At 40.8% G+C, this 15,540-nt stretch overlaps 1 protein-coding gene across 1 annotated transcript; it reads right to left on the bottom strand.

Moving 5' to 3' along the window:
- Window positions 1-342: 342 nt before the first annotated feature.
- On the bottom strand, window positions 343-14,287 carry fam98a (family with sequence similarity 98 member A). The gene is made up of 8 exons (XM_047602782.1): window positions 14,132-14,287; window positions 13,408-13,556; window positions 13,063-13,197; window positions 10,832-11,013; window positions 7,668-7,748; window positions 7,458-7,574; window positions 5,506-5,673; window positions 343-1,386 (listed from the first exon to the last, which is right to left on the bottom strand). The coding sequence occupies exons 1-8, from the start codon at window positions 14,167-14,169 to the stop codon at window positions 766-768; spliced, it is 1,491 nt and encodes a 496-aa protein (XP_047458738.1). The 5' UTR covers window positions 14,170-14,287; the 3' UTR covers window positions 343-765.
- Between the last annotated feature and the right edge of the window lie 1,253 nt (window positions 14,288-15,540).

Here is a 15,540-nt window from a genome sequence, read left to right as displayed (position 1 = left end):
TCCCAAGTGAAAAATATTTCTACTGTCTCGGGTTCTGTTCAGTTACAGCTCTATTATTGTGTTTTTATGCGCTTTATTTGCCTTTGTCAAATGACCAAGTTTAAAACTCCACTGAATGACGTCATGGTTTCATTGGCTGAGGCTATACACGTGACCTGGAGAACGTGCAAACTCCACACAAAGTCTGACCCGAACCCACCACTGTCAAATACCAACATCTGTATCTTTTGTACAATAAAAATTCAAATGAGACATTTACGCATATTAAATTTAACATAAACATAATATTTCATAGATCTGTAACTTGGATAACCACACAGGAGAAAACAAAAGGACATTATCCTTGTTTCATCTTTATTAATCATTCACACATCCATGCAAACCTTCCAACATCCATAGCCGTGTGCACACAATCGTACATGAGCATGTACAAGATAAGATTTTTATTTAATCTTAAATAAGTAACACAGGAGATTCCAGTCAAATCTACTGACACAAAATAAAGACCAGAAAATAAAGCTGCTTTCAAGTAACCACCAAATCAGAATTTCAAGAATCCTATGTGTGATAATGATGTGCACTCCATTGCCAGATTCAACAGATGCACTAACACTGAAATCTTAGGAATCTTTTATAAGACTAGTAAGACAACAAGAAAAAAAAATCTTTTAACCATGCTGCGTGTTTACGATCATATGGAAAGGCATCAGTTTGTGATGGGAAGTAGTTGATCTTGACTGTGCAGCTTTACACCACACTGTGCTTTCAACTAGTGTAGTGTCTGCCTTGATTAAAGCCAGCTTGGTTGTAGTGCTGCCCGCCATGCTGGAAGAACTGTTCAAATTGTCCTCCTTGGTTAAAATGTTGCCCCCCTCTCCCTCCCCAGCCCCCTCCCCCTCCTCCTCCTCCTCCCCCTCCCCCTCCTCTTCCACCTCTTCCCCTACCCCCTCGACCTCCCCTTCCTCCACCTCTCTCCTGATGCCAGCCTCCATCTTGGTGATAACCCTCGTGGAAACCACCTCCTACTCCTCCATGGTAGCAAGGGTCCTGGAGGTTGTTTCCTCCATAACCTCCTCTCCCTCCTCCCTGATGCCCTCCTGCATCTTGATAGTGGCCCTGACTATAACTTCCTTTCCCACCTCCGTCACCCCAGCCTCCTTGCACCTTACCCCCTCTGCCACCCCCTCCTCTACCTCCTCTCTCATAGCCACTGCGGCCACCTTGGGAGTAATGGTCATAGCCTCCCCTGCCGCCTCCGTGTCCCCCACCATAGTGCCCTCCACCTTGGGGAGCATCCTGACGCTTCTGCCAGGATGGCATCTCTGGAGGTGGAGGCTCAATTTCACAGGGACGGCCTCCCCTGTCTGGCACCCGGCCCATCAGAACCTGAAGAACAGACACATATTGAAATAAGATAGCTCTCCCAAGTGAAGACAGCACACAGCACATTCCCTGTGACTGCTTCATAATAAAATTTGAAAAGTTAGTTAAATACTAATATGAAGCTGTGGCAGTGTTAGGTTTGCATTCTGACTACATTCTGGAGATTACACTGGAATAATTTCAGAGACAACTAGTTTGTTATAATGCCAACTTGTACTTCATCAGCAGGCCATCAGTCTACACTGTGATCACCATTACTTAATGAGTTACGGTCCAATGACTAAGCATTTATATACTTGACGCTCATTTAAATGGAAATCCTGGAGACAGACACTTAATAGTAGGGCTGTTTACTCTGGAGTCACAGTAAAGATCCGTCTTGGTATTATACAGTGGTGAAAAAAAGTTTTAAAAAAATTTTACACGATCTCAAATATTATGATGATATATTTGTGGAAAAATATTTTTTGTGTTTCAAAGGTGTGACTCCATTAGACAGACACAAACAAATACAAATTCTATTAACAAAACCAATTAACAAAACTAAATTCTTGACAGTTTCACTATGTCAGTTCTCAACATTGTTGGTATCAAGAGTCAACAAATAACAGAGAATGTGTTCAAAACTGAACAAAACATAAATAAACCATGACATCATCAAGTTAATATTTAGCACTCCTGACATTGGCAGCAGTAGAGCTCTAATCCTGGCTGGAATATTCCACACGATCAGAATCAGGATTACTCTACTGATCCCAGGAGGAAATTACTTTTTTATTTTTTTTACAGCAGCTCCAACCCAAAGTGAACCAGTGTTTAGAACAAAGAGCAATCAGAATAAGTAAGAGACAATAAGAATAAGTAAGGGAATGTAAAAAATATAGGAAATATATATATATAACAAGTATAAGTGAAGTGAACATGTGTTCATAGTTATTGCTCTACAGAGAAAAAATTATTGCACATGGTGAGAATATATAAGGAAATATATACAAGTGTATGAAAATAATGAAGTTATACGTGTGTTATTGCACAATCTCAGGGTCAGTATATTTATAAACATGGATTATAGTTATAAACATTATTGCACATAGTAAGACCAGAGTCCCCTATTATACAGGGAATGTGTACTGGTATATGAGATGAGGTGAACATGAATTATTGCACATTAATGAATTATTGCACATTAAATAAATAATATGGGTTCTACACCCTCAGAGTGAGGAGTTGTACCGGTTAATGTCCACCAGCAGGAATGATTTCCTGTGATTCTCTGTGGTGCATCGTGGTGTGATCAGTCTGGTGCTGAAAGAGCTCCTGTGTCTGGCCAGTACGTCCTGGAGTGGGTTCGACTCATTGTCCAAGATGGCTTTCACCTTGTGAAGCATTCTCCTGTCTGACACCACCATCAGAGGGTCCAGCTTCACTCCCACAACGTCACTGGCCTTGCGTATCAGTCTGTTCAACCTGTTGGAGTCCGCTACCCTCAGCCTGCTGCCCCAGCACACAACAGCATAGAAGATGGCACTGGCCACCACAGACTCATAGAACATCCTGAGCATAGTCCTGCAGATGTTAAAAGACCTCAACCGCCTCAAAAAACAGAAGCGACTCTGGCCCTTCCTGTACAGGGCATCTGTGTTATTTTCCCAGTCCAGTCTGTTATCAATGTGAACCCCCAGATACTCATAATTCTCCACTATGTCCACATTGACCCCCTGGATGGAAACAGGGGTCACCGGCACTTTGGTCATCCTCAGGTCCACCACCAGTTCCTTTGTCACATTGAGCTGTAGATGGTTCTCCTCACACCATGTGACAAAGTTGTCCACAACAGCCCTGTACTCCACCTCATCACCCTTGCTGATGCATCCAGCTACTGCAGAGTCATCAGAAAAGTTCTGGAGATGACAGGTCTCCGTGCAGTGGTTGAAGTCCGTGGTGTAGAGGGTGAAGAGAAAACACACTGTTGAGGGCTAATCTTGTCCTATCCTTCTTGAATTACTACTTTTAATTCTTCTAAATTCTTTGGTTTGCACTTTTAAACGGACCTTTTGATAATCCACCACAGATTTTCAATGGGGCTCATGTCCAGGGATTGAGCTGGTCACTCTAAGACCTGGATATTGTACTCCCGCAGCCAACTTCTACTGACCCTGGATGTGTGGCAAGGAGCATTATCTTGTTGAAACATCTAGTTTTGACCTTAACAGAACAGAGCACATGTAGAAGGGAGCATGAGGGTTTGGAGAATGGCTCAATATTTGGCAGAGTTCAGTGTGTCATCACAGACAGTGAGATGATCAACACCAGCAGCACTCATGCATCCCCAAGCCACAAGCACTGGACACCAGTTTGGTGACCATTGCTGTGATGTCAATCGGTGGTTTTCCTTTCACATGTGGATCAGGATGCAGCCATTTCTTGCTGAAGAAACCCTTGAATGCCCAGATCATGGTTTGTCTTCCAAGCTGTTGGTTTGTCTTTGTTTCTGCAGAGTGTATCCAACTGAACAATCTGAACACTTTTAGAGATGTTTTGTTTAGCCTATTTATGTCCAGGCAGAATCACAAATTATAATTTTTGGTCACATTTTGGCACAATATGTGCCATTTGACCTTTCTCAGGTACCAGTCTGAAAAACTAATTTTGTTTCACTGATATATCACTAAATATAAATACAACAGTTTTGACTCATTCACCCTGACCGTGTGTAAAAGGAGACCTTAGGTGAAACTCAAAGGAGAATATCTCGACAACCGATTGGTCAATTTTAATGACTGATAATATATACTGATGATAATACTATAAACCAATACAATCAGAATCTAGATGGTCTGCGACCCTACACTCCAACTTAGAAACCTCTTACTTTTCATGTGAACAAACAGGAGCTTCCTGATTAATTTCAAAATGATGCAGAGTCATATGAGAAGCCATTAGCAGCGTTTTTTGGAACAGGAATATAACTTCTAATCACACACAGCACAGGTAAGACATACGCTATGATTTTGCGTTTCTGTGTCTATGTTGAAGTTGTGAGATTAGTAGAAGCACTAAATGAGATGTTTGCTGTATTCGTAGTTTCGTCATGTTCCTATACAGTTGCTTGGGGTTTTATTTGTGTTTCGTTTAGGTGGCAGTGCCTGATAGAGGCTTTTAGATGAATTTGGTGTATTACATGTTTGGAATGGTGCATGCTATCATGCGTTTAGGCCTGTTTAGGCGTCAGGCTTGGGTCACAAATGGGTGTTTTAGGATATGCTTAGTATTTTGTCTGTGCCTGTACTAAAAGAAATTACACTTGAAGACCTAAAAGTGATTCTTAATGCAATATTTCACAAATGCATGGGCTGTCCAAAAACTTTTTTCCACCCGGTACTTTTGAGCTACGGATCTAACCTCTGATCTAGGTCATGGTAGCGTGACCCTTTTTCAGTGATACCCTCTGTGAAATACTTTTTCAGCAAAGTACCCCCTAACCAGAGAAAAGCATTTCAGTTTGAAAAATAAGATGTTAAACACAGCCCTGTAGCAACAGCTTATTAAACTAAACTGTAACTCTACAAAACATTGTCCATCTGTAGTGGTTTCTTTTTAAATATTTGAAAATAAAAACACAAACGATACCCTAAAACTTGGTAACAAAGAAACAGTTAACTTCGATATGAATCAAGTTTGTTGCACATAAAATATTTATGTGTGCAGTGTTCTCCCTGAATCTGTGTGGGTTCTCTCTGGGTCCTCCAGCTTCCTCCCACTGTCCAAAGACGTGCTCGTTAGGTCGATTGGTGATTCTAAAGCCCCTCTCACATTGAGCGGAAAACCCGGGCGACCAGCTTCACAAGTCCCTATTCTGGGCTGTCAGAGTCAGTGGTTAACTGGTGAAATGTCCCATCTTGTTAATGTATTTGAGCAGCTGGCTACAAGCAAAATATCATGTCTTTGTTATAGAGAGACACATAAATGTATACAATCACTGCCTCCATTGCTGAAATATACAATGAAATATACAGCCTGCAAGTTTATATGACACACAAACACACATAAAAACAGAGAGTGTTTGCACAGTATAAAAACATTAAGAGGAAATATGACATTAGTGTATTGTGATTCACCCACCTTATTTATAGCACAAGCGGTCTTCTCTCTTATCTTGCCGCTGCTTGTGCGGAGGATTTTTGAGAAGTCTTGTCGAGCAGCAAGAAGGTGAGACACAGAAATTCTACTTTTGGCTCCAAGGGCAGAACGCAGAGGTTGGTAAACTTTCCCCAGCTTATCAGCATGTCTCTGTAGTAAGACATACCAAAATTGAATGCACTTATCCATTAAAGCAAGTATACCTTTGATTTATTACGATAAAATCTGGCAAACACGCATAAGGATTAAAATAGAAATATATATATGAACAAGAAGAAAGACTGACAAGCGTTGACGTGTCTGCACCGATCAAATGTAGAGACGTAACAATTTGATAATCAATGGACATAAAATAATCAATTATTTTTTAAATTTCTTATTCTAAATTGTTCACCTTACTTGGTGGAAAATGGTGGAAAAAAGCAGGGGGCTTTGCTTACACTGAACAGTGTTTTATGTCCATTACTGTCACTGCTGCTTTAGAGACAACAGTGTGAGCAAAACTGTGTTGACAACAAAACAAAATAAAGGATTATGCTTCATCTAGCAAACAACTAGAGGCTGGGTAGTTGTTAACCAAATTCAACATACACTATATTGCCAAAAGTATTCACTCACCCATCCAAATAACTGAATTCAGAGGTTCCAATCACTTCCATGACCACAGTTGTATAAAATCAAGTACCTAGACATGCCGACTGCTTCTACAAACATTTGTGAAAGAACGGGTCGCGCTCAAGAGGTAATAAACGAGAGAGCTAATTCGCCTTCATGTCTCCTTGAAGCGTGTGGTGAGAACGTCAGCACTCAAAAGAGGAGATAATAAAGAGAAACGGACGTGTGGTGTTAAACTTCTGGGCCATAATAACCTCGTTCTGTATTGATAAACCGAGCGCCGTCCAGCAGATCGAGACACTTGAGGAAGTTTAAAAAGTGACTGTAGATTAAGAACCCTAAAGAGTAGATACTGAGCAAGATAGTTATCTAACTCGTAAATGAATGTAGAGGAAACACTGAGTAGGTATTTATTTCAGTCACACTGGTTTGATTTTTGGCTAAAAAGTTACTGAATTGTTTCCGATTGCATCGTTCTAAATGAACCAAAATCGACCTTGAATCGTACCACGAATCGTGAATCGAATGGTTTTTAAAACGAATCGTTACACCCCTATTAGCAACACATTAACCTTACAATGTCTTATGAAAAAAGCATATCACATCAGCTTTTCTGAGCTGGCAGACATGCCAGAAAAAGCTCAAATAGTGACATTCTAGCTTGTCCTTGCACAATCCCCTTTAAATCTGCTGCATTTGTGAGGAAAAAAAACAAACATTTTCATTTGAAATAGGTCAGTGAAATCTGCCATTCCAGATAAAACAAAGAAGGCAAATGTTAAATTCATATTTCCAAATGATTTCTGACAATAAAACTGAAAAGGCCAATTGTGTCTCCTTTTGCAGTGGGAGCAAAGCCATGAACACATTTAGAATTTTAAAATGAATCAGAAAATGAACTGTGCACCAATGAATTGCTGCCAAAATTGAGGTAATGTGTTATTGACAAATGTTCACTTAAAGTGGTGGTCCACAGCTACAAACAGGCACTTTGTAGTGAAAGAGAGCATACTGGAGACCATTTTGATGATCACAAATTTAAGGTTCAACTCTGTTGTATTCTGTACATTCACAATGAATGTTTCTCTATTCATGGCCTTGTAATAGCATTTTATTTTATTGAAAAAATATTACTATCTTAAAAAACAATTACAGTACATTGAGACCCTTTTGCTGCATTTTTATTATTGTTCTTATCTGTTAATCATTACATTACAATAACATGAACCATTTTCAATCATGTATTGATTGTTTGTGTTGATGAGAAAAAAAAACTTGTAAATTGAGAAAAACAAAAAACACATTATGGATTTTCCTACCTTTGCTCTATCAGACCAACCGAAGGACTGCACTGTGACATCGAGACGTTTCAACAACATCTTCCTCCTAACGTCATACTCATTTACTAGTGCTTGATTTATTGCTTCGATTTTTTCCTAGCAATGTGAAAAAATGAGAAAAACAAAACAGCCATTAATTTGTATAGTGTTCCATGACTGTACTGGTCTTGACAGTTCTTCAACATTTACCAAGTGCACAGGACCAAGGACTTTCTTCATCAAAGGCTCTCCCACATGATTTGGTGGAACTCGACTAATAGCTTCTTTCAGCTGAAAAAAAAAAAAGAGATAACACTCAGATGTATGAATATATGAAAGGACAGTGGCATGTCTCAAACAAGGTTGTATGTGTCGTGCGTGTGTTGCATTTTTCCTGTTGCTCCCAAAATCATTCCCCCCCATTAGTTAGATTATCTCTGTATCTCCAGAGGCTCATCCCCCAAGATCCCCCTCTACACACCACGTCTGCTCACCTGCCCTGCACTGAATTTAACTTTATAGCCAGTTAAGGCCTCTGCGTCAATATGACCCTATAGCTACGGTAGACAGCCCAGACCCTGCACAGACGTGAGAAGTGAGGAATATTGCTCTCTCTCCCGGAGCTGCAAAAAAGTTTCTTTGGCACAGGTAATTTATACTTCATGAGAAGCTCAAGGGCCTAACTCCAAGGAAGTCATCATAGGGCCGTCCCACTACAGTGTACGTCACATGCGCTACGCATTGTGGGAGATGTGAAAACTCGCAAAACGCATGAAACTGACGATGAGAGGCACTTTTCTTATTACAGATATCGACCAATTGTCCAAACGATGCATCCATCTGCTCATGCCATTCATTGAGCATGCACACATACACAGTATGCCGATCTCTACCCAGGAGAGATTAGTGGTCACACTGTGAATATTAGCATCTGGGAGCTCACAGAGCCCGCTAGCATTCCACTTTTTCCCATTAACCGTACCCACTTCCAATTTCTGACCAAGCACACAATAGCTGCCAGACACCACACGAGAAACTGTTCTGACTGGTTAATGTGCCAAGAATGAATTGCGAGAACTTCCAAATGAGGGCTACGAGACCAAAATGGTAAGCAGCTGGGTACCTGCCTTAGTGACTAATCTGCCAACCTGAGAGCATGAGGGAGCATCTGGCTGAAGCAGGTCAGACAGATACTGTGGGGCAAAGTCATGAACACATTTAAAAACAAAATAAATTTTAAAATGAATCAGAAAATGAATCATGTGCAAAGTGCTGCCAGAATTGGGGTAAAATGCTTTTGGCACCAGTTAAAAGTCAAGCAGCAGCATTTTGAACCAGCTCTAGTCAAGAAAGTGACATCTGGCTAAGCCCAACATAAAGCGCATTGCAGTAGTCTAACAAGTTGTGATAAAAGCATGGATTAAAATCTCAACGTAATGCAGAAAAAACAAAATACCTACAGATATATGCCATAAATAAATAAATAAATACCTAAATATGTGCCAGACATAATTAATTAATTAAATAAATAAATAAATATCTAAATATGTATCATAAATGCTATTTATTTATCTATTGATGTACGCACTTCAGCATGCGCAGCCAAATGTTGTTCAGGTGAGAGGGCTGTCCACACTGGCTGAACTTCTCGCCTATTGTTTTTTGTTTGTTTGTTTTTTATGTTAAATACAAGAAATACAAGAAAAATAACACTGATGTGCAGTTTGCCACACAAGAGCGGCCCAGGGCAGAAATGGGAGGGTCAAGAGGCCGGGAGGAGCGTAGAGACCCCAGATGAAGGTCCACCGGCTGCGGCCACAAAGGGACCCGAGGCCTTAATATTAGCAAGTAGCAAAAATAATCATTGTAATAGAAACCATCATTTTATTTATATCTGTCGTTCCTCCTGCCCCTCATTTGATATAGGGTTAGTTGGTTATAGTAATAATAATAATGATAACAATAATAATGGAAATAACATTATCAATAACAACAGCAAGAAATTATTGGAGAGGGGCAGTGGAGGACAGAAAAAAAAAGGAAAGGGACTGTTTTATGAAGAGAAAATGAGTGGTGACCAAATAGAGATTCTTTTGCAAGCTGGTGACTGAAGTCTTCCATTGACATGTAGTCGGATAAGAGATTTTTTTCAGTGAGTAATGTTTATGTTGTGTTTGGACTTCCAGTACATGAGGATAGTTTTCTTGGCAATGGTTAGGGCCATCTGTAGGAGTTTGTTTGGGTTTGTCAGGTTTGTTGCAGAGGTGTTGCCAAGTAAGCAGAGGGACGGAGACAGGGGGATATGGCAACCCAAGAAAACAGAAAGTGATATGGTGACCTCGCTCAAGAATTGTTCGACAGGTGTGCAGTGCCTGAGGCTATTGGTTGACTGACGAGTCCACGGATTGACTGTACATGCCTTGCTTTTCACAGCCAGCCAAGTAGTTTGATTTGAAATGCCGCAGTTTGTGATCTTCATTTTTTGGACCATGGAGATTAAAAATTATTTTTAAGAGATTTGGTAAAAACCTGGATGATGTGACTCCAGACATACTGTGATGTGACTCCTTTTAGTGGTTCCTAGAGTCAAGACAAAGTATGGTGAGGCATCTTTTCAGTGTTATGACCCACGTCTATGGAACAGCCTGCACAGGGTGTTGATATTTTTAAAAAGAGACTCAAGACTCACCTTAGCTTAAATGTCTTAAATGTCTGTTTTAGCTTGATTTACATACGCTGAACTAACACTCTATTTATTTAGTTTATTCATGTATTTAATGTTTATATTGGCCTATCCAGCATATATTTTTATTTACTTACTTATTTAATGTTATTTGCCTACTCTTTTTATATATATTATTGTTGTTGTTTTTTTAATCTTTTACTCCAGCTCTAGTGTTTCCTCACTGAGGACCGTCCTCTCTGGGAGCTGTGATGACGCTGTGGGGATGGTCCTGGCTCAGTGGGGTGGAGGGGCCCAGTCACTGCCTATGTTTGTGGCATGGACTCCTCCGTCAGCCTGGGCTGGGGTGGTCCCTGCCGTGTTGTCCCTACAGGTGGGGGCTGTGAACGGCTCCCAGTGTGGACGGTCCTCTGTGATGGTGTCTCCTCATTAGTCTGTCTGTGCTCAGCCATGTCTCTCATTTTATCTGCGCTCTTTATATCCCTGTGCTCCTTTGGGTGTGTGCATGTGTTTGTGTGTGTGTGTGCATGCATGCGTGTGTGTGGGAAGTGGGAGGGTTCTGCGGACTTGTTTATATGTTTGTTCTATGTGTAAAGCACCCTGGATTGCAATTCATTTGTATGAAAGGTGCTATATAAATAAAGTTGATTTGATAAATCATAACTATACTTGAACTGCCAGGCCAACTGACCTTCTTCTCAATTCCACTGAAGAACTGGAACATGGTGATGTTGGCTGGAGGTTTGGACATTCCCAGTGTCATGCAGATCGTCTTCAGTTCCTGGAATGCAGGACTGCCAGCCTCATGGGCCTTCTTCTGAGGCTTGTTAACCAGGATCATTCTCGACGCCTCCAACTCTGACACCAGAAAAGCTACACAAACAAAAATGTGATTCTCAGGAAGATTTTCTTTTCACACACACACACAGCTCAGGTATAACATCATGGTCACTTATAGGTGAAGTGAGTAACATTGACCATGTTGTGATAATGCAATGATCTGGTGGGAAATTGGCATTCAAGTGGATGTTCCTTAGACAGGTCCCACGCACCAAGACCAGATCAAGCACCCCCATATCAATGACACTCATTGATGGCAGCAGCCATCCCCAGCAGTATGGCACAGCAGACACACACACAAAATCAGTTCAGTGTGTCTGCCACGGTATCAAAAAAACATGAAGAACAGCACAAGGTGTTGACCTGGCCTCCAAATTCCCTAGATCCCAAACTGATCTAGTATAAGTGGGAGCAACAGGAACAAGCCTGGTTTTGGCTCACAGCACATCGTGTGGATTTTCTGGCAGGTCTAAACTGCTGGTCAGCTATCAGCATTCTGGGCCAGATCACCCTCATTGTTGCCGTTATTCATATTGTTACATGTATATTGTTGCCTCCTGGCATGGCAGGAGTAAGAAAACAACTAAAACTTTATGCAAAATTGTCAAGTCGATTCTAAATACCTTTGCTTCCAATCATCTTCAGCTCCTTATTGTTCTTATTTTCCATTCAAAGCAGAATTCATTGGATAATTATGTCTTTCTTGCTTTAATTTTTTTGGTCCACATTTTGGAAGATGATAAAAATACAGGGCGAGCCCAGCTTAAAGGTTTGCGAAGTAAAGCACCCTGCACAATGCAAGACCGTTGAACTAGCACACTTGTTTTTTGTTTCTTGGGTTTGTGACAAGCTGGGATAGCTGCCTGAGAAATGTGTGGTGTACGCTGAAGCATTTAATCACATCAGGACATGACAAGGAGGTGGTCTGCTGACAGATCAGAAAAATAAACTGTTAACAGCCTATAAAGAGTATAAGATGTAAAACTATGTGATGGTACATACATGACAGAATAATGACAAATGTAGCACATCAAATGTGCCCCTCCCAAACCAAAGCAACAGCCAAAGCAAACAGAACAAATAGCATAACGTAAAACAAATACCTGCTACAGGAGAGAGACCTTAAAGCTCCTAAACGGACATTAGGCACTTGAAAATGAAACGCTGTTAAATTAATTTTTTTGGAAACTCATGTAGTTTGATGACCTTGTGTAATGCCATCCAAAGTCCACCTGAACCACTACCAACAAGCCCCATACACTGCCTCCTAGTGGCAGGTATGTTCAGGGTGCCAGGCACAACACATTGTAATCAGAGCCGCATATTAGAGAGAGTCTGACCAACTAGGGAATGGACCGTCTGAGCTATCCCGCTGATTGGTTTTGAGTCGGTCACGTGTTTCATTGACGCCAAGTTGGCTAAATATAACTAATATTCACCCATAGAGAAGTGGCAATAACAGAGAATAAAATTGGATTAAAAGTTAAAATATGCCTCAGTGCTCAGCCTTTGGCTGCAACGCAGGATTAGGAAAACATGGAGGAAACTCCATGTTTTCCTAAAAAACTCCGCTTCCTCCAGTGAACAAAAACGGAGAAAGTTATGGGATGTGTACCTTGATCTCAAAAACGCCTAACACCGCTTTACAAATGAAGTTTAAAGTTCACCAAGTCTTATGCTAGCTAGTTATCTAAATGCTTCATAAAACAGCAGCTACCGTCATATATACTGTGAAACCCATGTGTACATGTAATTTATGTCCATGTAGATAGAGAAATTTAATTGATACATAACTTTACCCAAGTTATTATGGCTAGCGTGCTAATGTTACAGCCTCTCCAAGCACCACCAACATCACTCACTTGCATGCCCTGGCAACTTGCACTAACATGTTTTTCTTTATGCAGACAAGTTATCTGGTCATAGATCACATGGTAATTCCAGGTGGATATATATCACAGCTGGGTGTGGCGCAACAGTCTGCAGAAAGTACCACAGACTTTAATTTATAAGTCTAAAGGACAATGCAGCGCAAAAGACTTAATTCCCAGTTTCCCTTTAGATTTGAAGTTGTCATCATACTGAGAAGCAGCAGACAGTCTGTCCTGTTGAGTAGCCTCTGGGTGATGTCTCCGCTGGTGAGAACAGAGTAAGGACAGGTGAGCTCTGACAGCAGACCACTCATCTCCAGCTGGAAGCCCTCTGCTTCACTGGGACCTGGCACAAGGACAAACACCCATGACAACAAACGAATAAGCTGGTTATCTCACACATGGCAACACTGAAGTATGATGTCCTCCCTAAAGTGCAACAAGCTCTTACACCTCCCAACCTTCTTTTGTGCTGAATTCTATTGAGACATAATCAGTTATTCAACCATTTAATTTGAATTCCTGGCCAGGGGTCTGGGACTGGAATGGTTCTTACAGTTAGTGGCATGGACATTTTCCTCCATTTTGCAGTAAAGTCTAAGTTCTGAGACAATCCAGGCACAGAGCTTAGTGAACTCGGGAGAAGCTGCTCCTTTGCTCACAGCAGCATCCAGAGCTCCATCCTCTAAAAGAGGGCCCTGGTACCTGCATTGACACAAAAAAAAAAAAAAATAGAAAGAGCAAATTCAGTTGATTAGAAAATGCATTAAATCTTTTTCAAACTCAAGCCACAACTCTTGTCTCGTGATTCAGTACGTGTCACCATTTCTGAAGTTTACTAGGCACACCCAAGCCTTTTTAGCACATCAAACAGCCTTCGTCAACAGCGCAAAACCACACTAATATTATTTTGAGCCTTGCTAACAGTCAGGCGTACATACAGGGATTGTGGTTCTAGGGCTCGAGTAACGTTTCAGAAGCTTCTAGATATTTCAGCATCCCAGTAAACCTAAAACATTCTCACAAGCTCAATGTGAATCATGACAGGAGTTGCTGCTGCCGACACGGTGTGTAAAACCAGCCGGATCTGACAAGTAGCAAATACAAATCCACCACCATTAGACTGATGTTAGCTACAACAGTAAGCAAGTCGTTTTGCCGAAGTGAGCGATCTTGCATTGTGCTGTCTAAAATAGGAAATACAGATCGAGGCTGGCCATCACTGGAATGCAAATGTGCCTACAATGCTCAGGCAGCGGCGGGTAAGTTCTTCAACTTACCCTAAATCTTCCAGAGAGACGAGGATGTCATTCTCCATCCCAAAACTCTATAGATATATCCAGAAGCAGCGCACTATGAAATAGGATTTTCACTTTCAGCTAGCTCAGCTGATCCACGTTTTAATTTCTTTTTCTTCTTTGGGCTGAATTTGGTAGCACTTTATCGGCACCTGCTGGACGGGAGTGTAAAGCAGCAGGAATTACCATTGACTGCCTTCATTGACTTGCTAATAGCTACACAAGTAAAATGCAATGCAACATTCTAACAGTCCTCCTGTAAGATTGCCAGGAAGTGCAGATGCAGTCCTTCATCAGTTGGAGACACTCTGCAGTACGAACCAACAGCTTGGAAGACAAACCAAGATCTGGGCATCCAAGGGTTTCTTCAGCAAGAAATGGCTGCATTCTGATCCACATGTGCAGGGAGAGATGAGTCCAGTTTCAGATGGGGGGTCAGTTTACAGCTTCATCTTCCTGTCTGTTTCAAAGTGCAAACCAAAGAATGTAGAACAATTAATAGAAGTAATTCAAGAAAAATGGGACAAGATTACCCCACAGCGTGAAAGGCTCATGGGAAATATGTTAAACAGGATTAGATCTCAACTGTGTGCTAATGGCAGGAGTATTAAACAGTGGCGGTGGAATTTGGTGGGTGGCTTAATAAACCCATAATGCCAATTAAATAGTTAACACAGCAGAAAAAAGGAACATCCCCTTCAATATACAGTTAAATCAGTTACAGCTACACTATACTTCTTTAGTGTCTTTAGTATAAAAAAAATAATTAAATGATGAACTAAAACGACAGCAAGTGGCAATGTTCGAGTGGGAACTATTCCCTTTAACACTCAATTTGCTGCAAGTGTTGTTCTATTCAGTCACTTTTTTAAGCATTAATCTTAAGGCTGACAAGACAATCACAACATTTCACTAACAGCCATTTTCAACAGATTCAGTTGGTGTTTTCATGCAAAATATATGAAATAAAAAAGTGCAACTTCTGGGAAATATTAAAGAAAATTAAATAACTTCAATTATGTAGCTTTAGTTGAGAATCTTCACTTACTGAAACTATGACAACCACTATGCACTACAGACAGAAAAAAGACAAAAAACAAAAAAATTCTAATTCTAAAGATCCTCACCAGAACTTGAACCCCAATGTCCCGTGTGGTATGCAGTAGTGATGGAGAAACCGAAGCTTTCTGAAACACTGAATCAATCTGAAGCAATTGTGTTGATGTGGTTCAGTGTTTCGAAGCATTTGATACGATTAAATGTGGCGACATCTACTGGATAAAGGTATACATAGCATTCGCTGGAAACGGGGCAAAGGGTCGTGAAACCGTGAGTCACTGATTAACAATAAAGGATCTACAATATGCTTGTGCCTTCATATAATATTGTAT

Source organism: Mugil cephalus, chromosome 13, assembly GCF_022458985.1.
Source record: "Mugil cephalus isolate CIBA_MC_2020 chromosome 13, CIBA_Mcephalus_1.1, whole genome shotgun sequence".
In the NCBI taxonomy this organism is placed as follows: Eukaryota; Metazoa; Chordata; class Actinopteri; order Mugiliformes; family Mugilidae; genus Mugil; species Mugil cephalus.
This window is presented reverse-complemented; position numbering and strand designations above follow the sequence as displayed.

Excerpts from the sequence above, each read along its gene's own strand:
- fam98a (XM_047602782.1), bottom strand. The coding sequence starts at position 14,169 with ATGGAGAATGACATCCTCGTCTCTCTGGAAGATTTAGG. Across the intron at positions 7,575-7,667 it reads TCCTTGGTCCTGTGCACTTG|GAAAAAATCGAAGCAATAAA; the intron begins GTAAATGTTGAA and ends TCACATTGCTAG. Across the intron at positions 5,674-7,457 it reads GTTGGTCTGATAGAGCAAAG|AGACATGCTGATAAGCTGGG; the intron begins GTAGGAAAATCC and ends GTCTTACTACAG.